Below are 17,333 nucleotides of genomic sequence, written 5' to 3' on the forward strand. Positions count from 1 at the left end.
ATAAATCAACATTAATGACTCTGGGGTCGCCACGTTGCGGGCCCGCTTCCAAGTCAATTACTGTCCGACGACGACGCCATTTGTAATCGAAGGTGATGTTTGGCGGTGCCGCCTGGTTATTGGTGGTGGATGGTTGGAGAGATAAACATCATTTAGTGACGTGAGCGCATTGAGAAGCCGGCGGTGCGGAACGAGCAACTCGATATTCATTAAAGGATATATATTTGCTGCTGCTGCTGCTTGCTCTTGTTTAGATGATGACGGACAAAGCGGCAGCAGCGGCGGCCCAGTGGCGTAGTAGTAGTAGACACTAATTGAATTCATGCCCAGTGAATAAACGACTCGCATTTATGATGTTGCAACTTTGAAGGGCGTACGGAATGCCACTCTCTCTGTGTGTGTCTCTCTCTCTTTACCGTAATGCCTTCCGCCAAAGAGATGGATAGTGCGTTATTATTTTCTCTCTCTCCTTCTCTCGTTATTATGATGTGACTTGACTGCCTTCATCTCTCCATCCATCAGACTCGCATTTCCTCCTGCCCCCGTCCGTCCGAGACAATAATCCAAGAGCCACCATGTCTGTTTACAGTGTCTTGCAGCACAACCATGTTTAAAAGGGGGTCAAGGAAGAAGAAGAAGAAGGAGGTATATAGTCTTTTGTCTCCTCAACCGGAATAAGAGCCCGTCCCTGCCCCTTTGCTGGACGGACCCAGGAGACCCGAGCACCGAATACTGGCGACTGTCGATCCGTAAAAAGACATCTAGGCGAATTCAGTGAAACTGTCGATATTTCGCTGGCAAGTCGAGTCGCAATGGAATGTCGTCGATGTAGGCCTAATGGAATGATCCCATTTTCAGATGATGAAATTGCTCCGGCCTACCAACTAAATAAAGAGCCCCGAGAACAGTAAAAAAGAAAAGAAAAAATAATGTTAAGTCGAATTGAATTCTTTTGATAATCAAACTCAGAGAGGCTTCTCGTCAAAGACCGGTGGCGTATTTCACCGACTTATTTCACGTAGGAGCCAGAGGATCCTCTTCAAACCAGCAAAGTCCCTTGTACACACACACACACACAAGGCTGTAGGCTATAGGCTGCAAGGGTGTGTGTATCCGGGTGGGATTTCTTTGAAACGGGAAACGAGAGTTGACTTTGAGAGTTACTTTTTTTTTTATTTTTTTATTTTCTTGCTGGCCACCTATTCAAACACGGGACAAATTGATTCGAGCCCCTCCCGCGGTTATTTCCGTTCCACTATCTCCGGCGGCTCATCTTTATACAGCCCTGTTAGACCAAATGGTCATGGGAAATCAATAGTACATAGCTTTATTTTCGCTCCGGTCGCTTGGGGAGGGTCTCTCTCTCTCTGATCTGATTTGGAGGTGTACTCGCACTGATAGGGGGCCCTGGCAGAGAGAGACAAGACCCCGAAAAATGTCGCCGATTCAATCAGTTAAACTTTGTGCAATCAAAATAAAATCTCATAGCTGAAACACGATATTGGATGGCGCGCGCGGGGGTTTATTTGAAATCGGCGCCCACTTCTTTTTTTTTTTCTCTTTTTTTGTGTGTGTTGTCTCTACAGCTAGACATGTATATAGCTCCTGGCGATCGATCTACCGTTTTCGTCTTGTCAGTTTGGATGTTCCCCGCAATCTCTTTTGCTTTTTATTCCTTACACTATAATATATCTGTTTCAAGGAAATCGTGAGAAAGAAAAAGCGCAGATGACAAGAGTCTTCTCCTTCTCTGTTTCGGGGGTTTCCTTTTTGATATACTCTTGTCATCTCTGACTCGCTAACTACACGCCCTGTCGAGCTGGAATTGTCAACGTCACGACAGTTTTCCCGGCGGAAGAACGTAACCGCCGCGGAGTAAAGAGGGAAAAAGAAAAAGTCTGGGAGGAAAAACTTGTTCCTCTCGTGGTCCTGCCGCTGCTGGGTGCTCTGGTGTTTGTGCAAGTGTCAACATCAGATGACTCCGTGTAACGAGGAAGAATGTAACGAGATTGTCGGTCGGGTGTCCCTTAACGAATCGACTCGTTGACATTTTCCCTCCCGCCCGCAGAGAAAAAGTCAAACTCGTTTCGGAATTTCTTTTTGGTTGGGGAGCACAGCAAGCCCAGTCGGTGTAGTGTCGACGAGACGTCATTTATCTTTTTTTCGGGCTGCTCCATCTCTTTGAGCTTATAAATGTCTAGACGAGGGAGAATAACAAACAAATCCAAATAAAAATAAAAAAACTTTTGTTGTTGATTGACTCCCGTTTTCTGATCAACACGCATTTTTATTGTTTTGTTTTGTTTTTTCCCGTTCGGCTCTTGATCTTTCTCTCCCGATTTCACGGAGGAGGAGGAGGAGGAGGACGGGAGCGATCAATAATAAGGTCCCGAAACTATCTAAGACTGCCATCGCCCTGAAAAATAAAAATGATTCGTCTGGAAGGCTAGGGGCTTTTTGATTCGGCATTTATTGAAAACCAAATTCTCTGTGCTTCTGCATCCATATCTAATGATGCTTGGGGGGAGTTATGTGAATGAGATCTCTCTCTCTCTCTTTCCCTTTGTTCTGTGTTGACGTTCGCCTTTGTGCGTTCGCTCCCGGAAACAGACTCGTCGGCAACTTTTATGTTTTTTTTTTGTTTTCTTATGATTTTTGTTTGCTCCTTTTTCCCCGGTTAACGACCGGTTAGACCCATCTAATCTATATATCTCTCTCCCTCCTCTACTACTGCTATCCTATATAATAGTCCGTCTACAGTTGCTGTATCCATGTCGGGAGTCCGCCTCCCATTTCTGCCAATCTCTGCTCTTTAGTCTTTGGCCTCCCGATTATGCCGATAAGATTTTCTTTGTTGATCGATTGATTCCCCCTTCGGCATTGAATAACCCGACCCGGATTCTTTACGAGCCATCAGATGAAAGACTATTGCAATTCGCTGGATGTTCGCCAACATCCGAATTGTTTTCTTTTTCTTGATTTTCCCTTGAATTCCTTATCCTTCAAAAAGTATCAATTGATTGCACGGCTGATTAGCCCTAGCTGGCAGCTCTTTAAAAAAATAATAAAAAAGAGTCCTGTAATTGGCTATTAGTATCTTACCGTTACTTCATAGGGGGGGGGGGGGAATAAGGAAGTTTACATCCGGCAGGCTGTTGGATGTTTAAACCCGGGGCGAATCCGGGTGGGACTTTTGACAAGTTACAGATGACGTAAACACAGATTACCATAATCCTATATGCACACTGGATGGAGACGGCCATATAATGCCAGCGACGGGTATAATAATAACAAGGTTACACATTTCACGGAGGCGTTTTTCCATTCGAGTTTAGAGAGAAAAACATGTGAAGGGATTCCCGGCTCCATAGCAGTGCAGCTACGGAGCCATTTTTCTCCTGGGCAACTCTTACGGGGACCAGCAAACCAATTGGCGGATTTAAAAAAATAAAATACAAAAATGGGTAGAACAAACAAAAACGAAAAAGAGGCCAGGAAAGTGCCAAAATGATGGATGACTGTAATGCACGTCAGCTGCTGGTGCCGCTGTGTGAAACAGTGGAGCGGTGGGTGATGGAAAACAAAACAGAAGAAAAGATTTTCTTTTTCTTGCACGTTGCGCAAAAGGTATTCGGGCGAATTAAGAGAAAGAAAAAACCGAAAAAAACTAAACCCACGCTAAGGATAATAGAGCCCAATCTTGCAGTGGAGAGAGAAGATGTTCACAGATGTGTTTTGATCTGGTATCTGATGATCGCCTTATTGCCTCCTGCTGGCCATCTTGCAGCGCTAGTTATTTGCACGCCAACGTTACTTGGTTTTTACGATGTTCGTTGTCTGGTTCGACTTATTGCCTGGCCAATTCCAACCCTTGTTCCGTTGAGATGAGAAACAAGATATCGCAGTCTAGTGCAATCTCCGGGAAATCAATTCGGACTCGTTTACTTATTTGTTTTTTCTCCTTCTTTGGGGCGGGTGGAGTGAGCTGATGACAAAATTCCGGGCAACTCGGACAAATCCGGTGTGTATACGTTGCCTTTTATGCGCGCTGATGACTCTTTATTAAATTCGTTGCCGGCGGCGGTTGTCTCCGAAATGATGACCGTGCAATTTAGTGGAGGAATTCTGGCCAAAGGAAAGGAAAATGAGTGGAGCGTGGAATGTTTCATATATGTAGCGTCCAGTTGCACACAACTGCACACAGATTGGCCACTGAATCTAAATGCCTTATTTTTTTATTATTTTTTCTCCTTTTCCTTCCGGTCCATCGCTGCTTTTTCGCTTGGACATCCACAGGGGACGGCCATGAGGAACAGCCCTTTGTCACTGACAAGAAGGAGAATGACCTGAGCGGCTACGAGCGCAATCTCTACCTCTATCATGTAAGTAAAACCATCAATTTTCTCGACTATTTTTCGCTATCCATTCGATTCGAATGGGGGTTATCGGTTCTGTCGACTGTTCCGCACTAGCGACTATAGCAAATCGGACAATGCATCTAGCGTTCAAAAAAAAAGAAAAGGAAAATGATAGTTGCATCAAGTATAAATAAATAAAAGGAGAGAGAGGAAAAAGAAATAAGACAAATGGGCCAACGAAATCAATTCGGCCAACAGCTGACAAACGAGTGAGTGGCGAGGAAGCTACTACTACACTGGCTTTGCCTTAATCTGATTGCATTCTCTCTCTCTCTGGCAAATGTATTTATCTGTCTACTTGTTTTTATTTGTATTCATTTTCTCCCTTTTCTCTTTTCGTTTTCATCTCGGCTGCCGATGTTTTAGGAGGAGAGCGAGGAAGGCCGCCCGCGAGTGGCTACGCTGGTCAGCTCGCTGGCCAACTACAGTGCCACTGTCCAGGCGCCAACGGATCCGGATGCGCCCGACAAGGCCAAGAGCTCGCCCAAGCTCGGCACCCTGGCCGGCGTCTATTTCCCGTGCATGCAGAACATTTTCGGTGTCATCCTCTTCATCCGTCTGACGTGGATCATCGGCACGGCCGGCATCGTCCAGGGATTTTGTCTCGTCACCATGTGCTGCACTTGCGTAAGTGACCCGCGTTGGCCAAAAAATTTCAATCACAACAAGAGCCTCCCCCTTGCAAACGTGAAATCAATGTTGTACATCGATTTCACTTCATTTGCACCGCGATGGGGGGTCGGTTATTTTTCCTTTTTTGTGTGTGTGTTATTGTGTCCGGCATGTTTTTTGGAAGCGATCCAATGGAAAGAATCCAAGTCACGAGTCGAACGAGGAGTCGAAAGAAACATTAGACACAAAAAGGGTTTGGGAGGGGGTTTCGATTGATTTTCTGGGTGGGAGTCGTATTTGAAAACAAATCAGAGTAGAAGCTGAGCCAAATCAATGTCGAATAAGATGGGAGAGAATACGAGAGTTAAAGATGAAGTCCTCACTTCACGGCTCTCGAAAAAGATCGCGTGGGATCTATTGTGTGTGTGTGTGTGTGTGTATGGGAGAGAGAAACGAACCTCTTACTCGAATGGGATTTGATGTTTTTCTATTTTTCTCTTTTGCACTTTACTTGTCTCCTTTTCTCTCCTTTTCCCCTTTTCTCCCCCAATCTCATTCTTCACTCGCCTCCGCTGGATGGGTTTTTTGTTGTGGCTGGTGCCGATCCTGCCTGCTTGCTGGTGGTGGGTGCCATTCGGATGATGACGACTGGCGCGTTTGTTTTGTTTGCCTCCTCCCGGTTTGTTGGCACCGGCAGACCATGTTGACAGCCATTAGCATGAGTGCTATAGCAACTAACGGCGTCGTGCCGGCGGGGGGTCCCTATTTCATGATCTCCCGTAATTTGGGTCCCGAATTCGGCGGCGCCATAGGCCTCCTGTTCTACATCGGAACCACTTTTGCCGCTTCGATGTACGTCGTCGGCGGCATCGAAATCCTGGTGGTGAGTAATATATACATAGCCCAAATAATAAAAAAAAGTTGTAATCATCCAATTATTTTTCCAACATCTTCTTCTTCTACACTTTTGATTTTGTTTAGAATTACATTGCGCCTCAAATCGCTTTGTTTGGTGATCCGGCCAAGGACCCGGAAGTCCTTTACAACAATTTACGGGTCTACGGCACGGCCTTGTTATTTATCATGGGCATTGTGGTGTTCATCGGCGTCAAACCCGTCAGCAAGGCGGCCCCGCTGGTCCTGCTATGCGTCATCCTCTCCATCATATCCATCTACGTCGGCATCGGACTCAACTGGAACGGTTCTGATAAGCTGTGGTAAGTTTTCTTTCACCACACACTTGGCTCCTTCCTTCTAGGATCCTTTCTCTTTCCGTCTCTATTCTATTCTTGTGTGGCTACGTTCTCTCTGTGTCTCTTTTTTCCGGGTCCCTTTTTTTATTTTGCCCGGTTCGAGTCTTTGGCCATCTTAGACGAGTCCAAGAGTCTGACAACCGAAACAGATTGGTTCGGAGAAAAATAAAAAAAAGAGGAGGATCATTCTTCACTCTTGTGCGCTCTATTGTCCTCTGCTCGGCACAGTCGATCCTGTCTGCAGGCGTCCGTAAATGTGTTGAATATATATCATGTTGTCGCTTTGGGCCAGCACGCGGACACTATATTGTCGCAAGGATAGAAAAGAGCACACGCGAGCCTGCCCGTCGCGCCCAAAAGGAGAGAAAGGATCGAAAAGGAAATGGCAGGAAACCAGCAGTCTCTCCCATTTTTTATTTTTCTTCTTCATAAAAAAGTGAATCCATTGACGGTCGTCGGCCATTTGGATTTTGATGAAAGAATATTTTCAAAAAAAAGAAAAGGAAAAAATTGAAGATGAATTTCCCGTTCAACTTTGTCACAAAAGCCTCGACGACTGTGGTCTGTAAAAAAAAGCCATTTGAAAGATGAGTCTGAATAGATGATGTTTTTACTTTGTTTATGGGATCGAAACTTGGGGGGTATTGATTTTCGTCCCGCATCAGCGAGTAAAATGGAAAATTAAAGATCTGCCGAAATGAGGCAAGTTCGCCGAAATAATAAAAAAACAGAAAAGTTCAGGTCCATTTTGTTGGATCCTACAGAAAAGAGGATGAGCCTCCGCGCGCGGGCGGGCCGTCTCCTAAGATACTTTTGATGGCAATTGGTGAAAATAAAAAAAAATAATAAAAAACCTTGAGGGAAATGAGAAAACGTATTAAAGAAACGGGGAATAAAGTCGAGGATTGAAGCAGAACCGTCCCTTTTCTTGTTCCCTTCCAACAACGTGAGGGACTAATACGAGAATAGACGAAAAGTTTCAAAGTGCTGAACACACACACACAGACAGACAGACATCTCGGCGTGGATGCCGAAAGTTTTTTAATTAGCCAAAAAAGTTTGCGATACTTTCTCTTACTACTCTAACCTCCCAGTTGGAAATGTATAGACATAGATATAGTACTAGAGGTGAAAACGTGGATATATTTGTGATGCAGAACTTTGCGTTATTGCACAATGCACCGAGCTTGCAGGTTCAGTATACTCGCCGTTAGCTATTGCCATTCAGCATTTTTTGGCTGCTGTTCGATGGCAAATGTAATTTCATTTTCTTCTACCGCATTCGGTCCATTGCCGGGATCTAGGTGCTATCAAAATTCCCTACTATCTGTATAGCCAAAAGGAATGTGGGTGGGAAAGAAAAACAAGGAGCAGCGTCGGCACTTGTTCTCCTATTTTTATTAAGAAAAGAAAAAGAAGAAGAAAGAGAGCCGCTCGATGGCATTTTTCTTTTTCTTCTTCTTCTATTGTTTGTGTTATTCTTTTGATCCGGGGCATCGCGCCCTGGGAGCCCGGGGTATAGAGGCAGAAGACGAGGACAGGCTGATTAGAATTCTGGTGGTGACGATTCGTGTCGTCTTCGGCTGTTTGGACGTGGACGTGATGGCCAAGAGAAAGAAGTTTTTCCTGCCTTCCCATATGGAATTCCGCAGCTCTGGCTATTCCCACTTTGCAGTTCTCTTCTTTTCTCCCTCGAGTGAATTGTCTGCTGCTAGAAAGAAAAAAAAAGAATTGGTTTCATCTTGCCTTTATCCACTTAAAGGTAATATAAGCCCGGCGTACAAAGATAGAACATCATTGGCTACATATATACGTGTATAGAAGACGCTGCTGCTGTGCAGCCTCGTTTGCCGAGAGAATGAACTGTGGGTTTCCTGATGTCGGTGGAAGATACACAGTAGTAGTTGTGCAGATCGGCAGCACTTGGGACCGCTTTACGGACAGCGGGAAATGAACGGAAGCGTCCTCTTTTCCTTTCTTTATTTCGTTTTCTTTTCTTATTTCTCTTCTTTCTGCTCTTCCATCATTCCGCGTCTTTCCAGCAGAGAGGCTCAGTGCGGATGATGAAAACTCTCGTCGAAAGAATTGTTCCGACGACCGGCTAGCTATCTCTTCCACTGTACGCGCTACGTACACACACACACACAGGGCAGCAGCATATGATCCCGGGCTGGGTCGATAAATCCCCCCACTCGCACTGTTAGTCTTTTTTTTTCCTTTTTTCCTACGGTGGAAAGAGCCAAACAAGAAAAAAAAAGAAATTCAAATGCCAAATGCCAAAAGAATATGGGAGCGGAAGATGAAAAGAATAGATTACACGTCGGAGTCGGATGCGAGGATATATGCAGTAGTGTAGTATAGTAGTTGTTGGGTATAATGTATTTACGCTCCGACATTGCCCACCATCCATTCCTTTCCCAAACTCCTTGCCTCCGCCCCATGGCGATAGGCTAGTCATCATATTTTTTCGGTATTCATATATTGATACGACCCAGTCGTTCTGGCATTCGGTTGTGGCGGCGGTTGGGGTGGCGGCACTTGTGTCGCTGACGCTGACGTTGCTACGGTAATTCGATGCAACCCGACGACTTCATGTATTTCGCCGCGAATCATTTTAGCCTGTCGTAATGGCTAGAAAAGAGATCCCGTCGGAGTTGCTGTGTGTGTATACAGCGCCCATCCACGCAAGAGAGATCCATTTGTCTTGTTTAGCCATGCACACGCCCATTGCCCCTAGTCTAGAGACGCTCTCTCGCTACTCCCAATTTTGTGGATTGCCCCGGATAGTGCGGAACCAACAGGCTCCTTGCACACGTTCTCCTCGACGCTGAGTGTGTGTGTGTGTTGCTGCTGGGCAAACTTGCATTTGAATTCTAACTCAATAAAGCAATGTTGTGGCCCTTTCTGCATTGTAAATCTTCCCAACAGTCTACTTACACGGGCGCCATAATCCTTGTGCGATAAGATTCAACCCCCCTCCATAAATCTCTGCGTTATTGTTTGAACAACCATTTATGCAAATGCTGTCGATGTATAAAGCACAGGCTATATATATATCCAATGACAGTTGGCGGAATGAACGCAATCGATCAAATACAGTTTTTTCATCTCGTTTTCTCATTCTTTCATTTAATATTTTATTTTATTTTTTACAGGATGTGTTTGCTGGGTAATCGATTGCTCTCACAAGAAAATTCGGGAAATTGCACCAAAGAGGAAGGATCGGCTTTGTGGAATTTGTATTGCAAGTACACAGACGAGATCGTGGAAGGAGTCACCAACATCGGTGCCAATTTGACCAGCAGAGCGGTCAAATGCGATCCTTACTTCCTTTCGCACAACACCTCGCTCGTTCCGGGCATCCACGGATTGGCCAGCGGAGTTTTCATGGGTACCGTCAAAATCACAACTTTTTTGAGATCCATTTGAGTTCCGCCGTAATGCTGCTGACGTCGATTCGGATTGATGTTTGCTTTTCTCGTTTGCTTCCCGCAGAAAACTTGGGAGCCTGGCATTTAGGTAGCGGCCAAGTAGTGGGCAAGACCATGAATGCCATCGACGTCGAGACTCTGGATCAGCCGCCTTACAACCAGGTGTTGGCTGATATTTCCACGAGCTTCACCCTATTGGTCGGCATCTTCTTCCCCAGCGTGACTGGTACATAATAAAAGAGAAATAATATGCCCAAATGAAATATCCATTACGAAGCCAAACAATACGTAATGGATTTTTATCGGTTAGGTATCATGGCCGGCTGCAACCGCTCGGGAGATTTGGCCGATGCCCAGCGATCCATCCCCATCGGAACCATCAGCGCCATTCTGACCACCAGCGTCGTCTACATCAGCGCCGTCTTCTTATTCGGTTCGACGTTTGACAACCTCATCATGAGAGACAAGTACGTCGTAATCAGGAGAAATATAGTCCAGCCGCTATACCGGAGAGGCCCTTTTTTTATTCCAAGTTTCTGGGCGTAAATATCTAAGAGGGCCGGCCTTTTATACGCTCCTACTCCCCATGCGGCGCTATCAATAACCGGTGGTATGCGTTTCCAGTTTCCACCGAAAGCCCGTCCGCTGCACAGTCAGCAGGAATTGAATTATCGCATGCAGCTGGTGGATGTTCCCCAATTCGCTTTACTCTTATTGACTGCTGCATAATGTGTCGTCTTGTCCAATTGAAACGGGGATGGGAACTCGGTCGGGGAGAGGGAAAATGTTGACAAAAAATTGTACGACGCTGTACTACTATACTTCATTTGATGGAACCGATGCATTGCACAGATGGGGGCGAGGTCATAGCCGACAGACCGGAATAATAATCGGAGACAAGAAAGAGACTCATGAAAGCCAAAGAAGGGGGGGGGGGTTGTAGAGGCTGTATATAGTTAACCGGCTTTGATGTGTTAAATTGTCTCGCTGGTGAGGTGAAGTAACTGCTGCTGCATCCTCAAAACGTGCTCGGGATTTTTATTATTTTTTTTTTTTTAAGGAAAGAAGATAACTCGCAACGTTCGTTACACTTTGATTCACTGTGCAACTGGCGAACGGGGAGAGGGGACTGTCGAGCAGATGCAATTCCTTATCCGATTTCTGGAGCATGTCGAATCATCAAAACCCGATCGACGGGAGAGCGGGGAGGAACAGAGACACGAACGACGCGAGTTCATGCGGAATGAAATCGGTTGCGCTCGGAAGCTCGTTTGCGATTTGCCACATACCCTAAATGAAGTGCTAATCAGGAGCCAGCCAAATCTGGAAGTGACGGCTGATGAGATTTCCGGGTTTAATCAAAGCTACAGCAGTTTGGTTTTGCATGGCCGGCTGTTTTTTTTTTGGTCTAGCTGCAGGAGAAAAGAAGAAAAAGAAAAGATGGTTCCAGACTTGTAGCGAATAACTTTTGAATGAAGGAAAAAGGATAAAATATGGAGGGGCTGGCACGTCAAGCGTAATCGATACTTAACCCGCGGTTTCCAACCCGGGCCGATCGGTTAGTCTAAAAAGAAAAACCCCCGGCGCAATAAATCACCAGCAAGAAAGTAGGAGGGAAGTTGTTTTCCTGCCATACCCCCTAAAGAAGCGGATAAGCAGTTGACTACAGTTGGTGGAGCTCGGATTTCCCTTTGGGGTAACAAATCACGACACCATTTGCAATCAATGTCGCTGCCGAAAGTAATCGATGACTAAATACCGGCCATTGATTCCTTGCTCGAGTCATCGCCAACTGATCAATAGTCGAACGGATTCGACAATCTTATTCAATACTGATGATTAACGCCCTTTTTATTAATTTTTTTTTTTAAATATAATTGTTGTACAGGTTTGGACAGAGCATTGGTGGCAGCTTGGTCGTTGCTAATTTGTCGTGGCCCAACGAATGGGTCATTCTGATTGGAAGTTTTATGGCCACAACTGGTGCCGGCCTGCAGAGTCTCATCTCGGCTCCTCGGCTCCTCTACGCCATCTCCAAAGACAATTTGGTGCCCATGCTGAACCCTTTTTCGACTCTGTCGGCTTCCGGCGAACCCACTCGCGCCCTCTTGCTGACTCTCGGTAAAAACAAATCATGATTGAAAAAAAAAAACAGCACCTTTTCCTTTCAACATTCCCATTGATTTTTGAAATGATCAAAGAGAACTAGGACTACTAACGAGAATTCTTTTTCACTTGGTTTCGGAATTACTAGCCATTTGTCAATTCGGAGTTCTATTGGGCAACATCGATGTTCTGGCACCGCTGCTCTCCATGTTCTTTTTGATGCTCTACGGATTCATCAATCTCGCCTGTGCCCTTCAGACACTGTTAAGGACGCCCAACTGGAGGCCGCGATTCAAATACTACCACTGGTAAATAACAAGACAGACAGGCAGAATGAAGAATTTCTTTGATTCGAGCCACAATTTTCATTTTCCATTTCCAGGTCGCTGTCTTTCATCGGAGCTTCGCTCTGCGTCGCCGTCATGTTCATGTCTAGTTGGCTCTATGCTCTGATAGCCATCGCTCTGGCCACCATCATCTACAAGTACATTGAATATCGCGGGTAAATATGGAATGCAAATACTATCGACTTGAATTAAAGCGCCGGTGGCCATGGCGCCATGGCTGCTGACGCTCTGGCTCGCCTTTGAAATGCTTAATGTCGTTTCGCATCATTGATGAACAGAGCCGAGAAGGAGTGGGGAGACGGAATAAGTGGCCTGGCTTTGAGTGCAGCCCGATTCAGTTTACTCCGGCTGGAGGAGGGACCGCCCCACATCAAAAATTGGCGTCCACAGATCCTGACCCTATGCAAAATGAATGCCTACCTCGCACCCAAACAGCGCAAACTGTTGGCTCTCGCCTCCCAGTTGAAAGCTGGCAAGGGATTGGCCGTCGCCTCGTCTATCCTCCAAGGTATAAATCACCTGTAGACTTGATCTATTTTTGAAAAGAGTTCCGTGTAGTCCATCTGCTAATCTCCTTAAATCCACCCTTGACACACGTTTATAGGTGACATCGCCATGTGCACCGACGAAGCGACCACGGCCAGACAGAACTTGCGCAAGGCTATGGATGACGAAAAGGTCAAGGGCTTTGCTAACGTGCTGGTTGCCAAGGATGTCGGCCAAGGCATTGTCCATCTGTAAGTCTCTCATCGGCCTGCGTACAATATTCATGATTCTAGAGGCGATCGATATCAACGAATTGTCAATTTATTTTGGGGGAAATTTACAGGATCCAGTCGACCGGTTTGGGTGGATTGAAACCCAACACGGTTATCTTTGGATGGCCAAACGGTTGGCGCCAGTCGATAGAGGAGGATCGATCGTGGCGCGTCTTTGTCGATGCCATTCACACCGCAGCGGCCAACAAGATGGCGCTGATTGTGCCCAAAGGAATCTCGTCTTTCCCCGATTCCACCGAGAAGGTGCGCATCATTTCCAATCACCCCCCGGCGCCTCTAATCCTATTTACTTTCCATATCGACAATTCAATTGCACGTCATCATCGAATTGAAAATAATCGCTCGATTGGGAATTTCTCCGGTCGTGCAGATCTACGGCCATATCGACGTCTGGTGGGTCGTTCACGACGGCGGCCTGCTGATGCTGCTGCCCTTCCTGCTGCGCCAGCACCGCACTTGGCGTCACTGCAAGATGCGTCTGTTCACCGTTGCTCAGCTCGAGGACAATTCCATTCAGATGAAAAAAGATCTCAAGACTTCCCTCTACAATTTACGTATTGATGCCGAGGTCGAAGTCGTAGAAATGGTAAGTTGTGTTATACGGCTCCCCCCGACCATATTATTCAAAGCACTCCCGGGGCGGTTGGAGGTGACCTTCCGCATCCGCGGGTGACGCACACATTGATTATTTGTCTCGTTTGCCTCCCCCTGTCAGATGGATAGCGACATTTCGGCTTATACTTACGAACGGACTCTGGTGATGGAGCAGCGCAATCAAATGTTGAAAGAGATGCAACTCAACAAGCGAGATCCATCTGGCGTGAGTGCGGTGAGTTGGAATAAAAAATGGACGTTTTTTCTAGCCAGTATCAATCTCGACTGTTGGATTGTGTTCGAAAAAGGCCGTAGAGTTAGCGAGAAAAAAAAACTCCTTTCGCCATAACATTATTTAGTGTACTCTGTCTGCTTTCCTAACAAACAATCTTCTCTTGACTATTTCTCTGAAATGTTTGCCCTCTCCTTCTCAAAGGAGGTCGGTGAGGTAAGTTCAATCTGGATTATTTCATTCCAAATTGTTATTTCCTCCCTAATGTGATGTCAAAGAATTTCCCCAACAACTGGTTGAAGCATTGGAAACTCATTGAAATTTATTTGCTCAGGTCCAAGCCGTCGTCGACCAGCACCGACACAACGTCAAGGTGCGCTTCCAGGATGAAGCCGGCCATCCGACCGAGGCGGATGGTTTGAAGGAAGTCAAAGTGGAGCAGCCGACGGAACCTGCCGCTGCGGCAGTTACTCCCTCCGCTGAAGCTTTGCCAGCGGCTGAGAATGCCATCCAGAAGAGCTCAATGGTTATTCCAACCGTTTCAGTCGACGCTCCGCCGGCGAGTCCAACGTCTTCCGAGCGGGTCGACCAGCCATGCCCGACTCCGGCGCCCACCAAGAGCAAGAAGGAAACTCTACAGGAGCCGGATGTCGAAAACGTCCGACGGATGCACACAGCCGTCAAGCTCAATGAAGTCATTGTCCAGCGGTCGCACGACGCCAAATTGGTCGTGCTCAATTTGCCATCGCCGCCGAAACAAACCCGCCTGGGAGGAGGGTCTAACTGTAAGTCCTTGTCATCATTTTTTTGTGCAGTCGACGATGTGTACAATTATCTCATTGACGTTTCTTTTTTCTTTTCTCGTTTTTCTTTCATGCAGACATGGAGTTTTTAGAGGTTTTAACGGAGGGTCTGGACCGAGTCCTCATGGTAAAAGGTTGCGGACGAGAAGTCGTCACCATCTATTCTTAGAATCGAAACCATCGAGGAGAGCGTGCTCCACCACAAAGCGTCGAGTGCTAGACAAAAAAGAAAAAAAAAAAGAACTGAATCAAAAGTTCTCTAGATACAAATGCGTCGAATGAGTGCACTTTGACATGACGCTTACTCATGCGCCCCATCTTCACCCCCCTCCAATTCCCATCATTGTCCGGCGAATTTTGCGCTCGGCTTTGCCATTTTTGCTTTGACGGTTACAACATCCTTTGCGTTCCATATAGTTTCGTTTTCTTCGTCGAGTTCACTATTTATTTATTCATCCAATTTTTTTGGTGTGTTTGAGTGAATGTGGTGTGTGGCGTCTCCCCTTTTTTTAATGATCTTTCTTCTATTTATCCGGTTACCTATTGATTTGCCAGCAGCGCATTTAAGGGTCATTTGGGAAAGGGTTTGGGAGTCTTGGACAATGGTTGCTTTTTTCTACACCGGTATTTGTTACGGTGAACCATTTGTTTTCTTTTTTACATCGACATATAGGGGTCATTAACTATTTACACCGTTAGTAAGATTGCCGATCACTGATCGCAGCAGTCTGTTGTTATGAAACGTTTTTTTTTCTTGCTTTCTTTCTTGGTGAAAAAGTCGATTCACTGAGTGAAAAGGGGAATTCTTGTAGATCCTCCTTTTAATTTTTCATATGGAAAACTTACAGTTAGTTTCGGCGATAAGGGCAACGGGAAGGTGAAAATATGGAATCGAATGATTTTATTCGACGTTTTTCTCCGACAAACAAACAAACCGAAATGTTTCAGAATTTAGGCAAAAAGCAGTGCGTGTCGATACAAATTTAATCCCCCCGATGAATGTGTCATGAAACTGTTCGATTGGACAATCGTTTTGCTCGAGAGATGTTGGTAGCGTGAACGGGCGTAGCCATCACAACCAGACTTAGACCTGCCGTGGGCAAGAAAAGAAAAATACTGTAGCATTGTTCTCTTCATTGTTCTCTAAATACTAAAAAAAAGTAGTGAAGTAGATAAAGATGAAATTGACTTGCGATGAGACGAGTTGTTATTTGATTGATTCCTACCGCTCTTGCACGATCCATCGCTTTGCGATTGGGGTCCAGCGACGGAAGTCAACAACGTATTCATTCGTCAGTGTGCTAGGAAATTGCCACATAATATTCAAAAACCAAAAAAAAAAAAAAGGGAATTATAAATTAACAGCTGTGTTCACACGACTAGAATCGTTGTTTTCTTTCCGAAAAAGAATACTCACCATTATCCCTCCCCCATCACACACATATACTGTAGTCATGTACAAACAAAAAACATTCACTCCTCCCGGCCATTTTTTTTCTCTTTCCTTCTCTCTTTGGTCAGATGTCGTTAATTATGTGTGTTTATTCTTAATATCTTATTTCCCACCTTCATTGCCAATTCAAGGAGTGGAGGTCCCTCCCTCATCGTCAAATCCTAACACCTGATTCCATTTGATACATTTTTTTTTTTTCATATCTTCCTTTCTCTTGCCATGTCGCGATTGATTAATTTTTTTTATAAGGAAGAAGTAAAACAACCATTCACTATTTCAGACATTCTGTAGGATGATTTAATTAATACAATGTAAAAAAAAATCATCAAAAATTATCATTTTAATTTTAGGATGTCAACCAAACGACGATAAAAGGAGTGTAGCCTGTAGTCAAAGAAAAGAAGCTATCAGTAAGTAGACCATATAACCCCCAGAAATTGTGTCGAGTCACTGCGTTCTCTGCAACACATTTAATATCGTTTCCTTGCTAACAGCACCGTGCACCAAGGAACCATGGGAGCAGCACCCATGTCTTTCATCTGATATGAAGAAACAAGACATGACCGGTAAATTGTTTAACGTGTCAATCTCGGCAGAGAGTTCATGTGATTTCATTTCCTATGCGTCAAGATGAGCGCATTGGATTGCCTGGGTTTCTCCGCTGCATCACCAGCTTTTCTCTTTTACAAAATTGACATTATTATAACAACTCGAATCAAGGTTATATATATGCCTCGGAACGAGATGAGTCAACAGTCAAGTCGAGAAATCGGCAAATCGCTTCGCCTTCAAGTCTATACACTGGGTTGTCTATACGAAGGCTGTGCTATTAGTTTGATATATTCTATGGCAAACGTGATCCGCTTTCTTTTCTTGTCCGTCGTCCGCACGCGGATTGCTGTACGTACAGGGCACAATGCGGAAGCCGCTTGATGCAATTGCTGAAACGTCAGTTTTTTATTCTTTCTTTGGCACAAAAATAGGACCTAATAGTAGCGGCCATCAAAAATAGATAAAAAGCAAAATGGATAGCTGGGGCCGACGGCGTGTACGGGAATTTTTTTGGATTACCACGCACTTCCGGGACGTCCTTTGGAGCAAACGGATGACATCACCATTGTTGGATGCACCACAATGCACATCAAAAACATTAGTTAGCCCGGTGCATGAATGATTTCCGACGTCGACAGCGGCAGCGGCTCAGGTATAGTATGCCAATAAAAACTTGATATGTTTTTTATTTGACAAGCAATAAGACGGAAACTTTGACATATCTCTGATGGTCTGAATGCGGTTTAGGCAGTC

At 45.3% G+C, this 17,333-nt stretch overlaps 1 protein-coding gene across 7 annotated transcripts in view; it reads left to right on the forward strand.

Moving 5' to 3' along the window:
- The window catches only part of LOC124190647 (solute carrier family 12 member 4-like), a 36,461-nt gene extending 21,459 nt beyond the window's left edge, over positions 1-15,002 (forward strand). For 5 of the 7 annotated variants that reach the window (XM_046583449.1, XM_046583497.1, XM_046583458.1 and 2 more), the window contains exons 2-19: positions 4,297-4,382; positions 4,785-5,045; positions 5,728-5,913; positions 6,012-6,247; positions 9,439-9,674; positions 9,779-9,940; positions 10,025-10,181; positions 11,603-11,835; positions 11,969-12,128; positions 12,203-12,322; positions 12,446-12,675; positions 12,772-12,904; positions 12,997-13,189; positions 13,317-13,532; positions 13,662-13,775; positions 13,977-13,988; positions 14,107-14,557; positions 14,653-15,002. In XM_046583449.1, the coding sequence (XP_046439405.1) occupies positions 4,297-4,382; positions 4,785-5,045; positions 5,728-5,913; positions 6,012-6,247; positions 9,439-9,674; positions 9,779-9,940; positions 10,025-10,181; positions 11,603-11,835; positions 11,969-12,128; positions 12,203-12,322; positions 12,446-12,675; positions 12,772-12,904; positions 12,997-13,189; positions 13,317-13,532; positions 13,662-13,775; positions 13,977-13,988; positions 14,107-14,557; positions 14,653-14,744 (3,278 nt within the window). In that variant the 3' untranslated portion in view covers positions 14,745-15,002. The remainder of the gene's footprint in view (positions 1-4,296; positions 4,383-4,784; positions 5,046-5,727; positions 5,914-6,011; positions 6,248-9,438; positions 9,675-9,778; positions 9,941-10,024; positions 10,182-11,602; positions 11,836-11,968; positions 12,129-12,202; positions 12,323-12,445; positions 12,676-12,771; positions 12,905-12,996; positions 13,190-13,316; positions 13,533-13,661; positions 13,776-13,976; positions 13,989-14,106; positions 14,558-14,652) is intronic. The other 2 variants (XM_046583465.1, XM_046583479.1) reach the window with 1 other exon arrangement.
- The last annotated feature ends 2,331 nt before the right edge of the window (positions 15,003-17,333 follow it).

The sequence above is a fragment of the Daphnia pulex genome, chromosome 1, assembly GCF_021134715.1.
Source record: "Daphnia pulex isolate KAP4 chromosome 1, ASM2113471v1".
NCBI lineage: Eukaryota > Metazoa > Arthropoda > Branchiopoda > Diplostraca > Daphniidae > Daphnia > Daphnia pulex.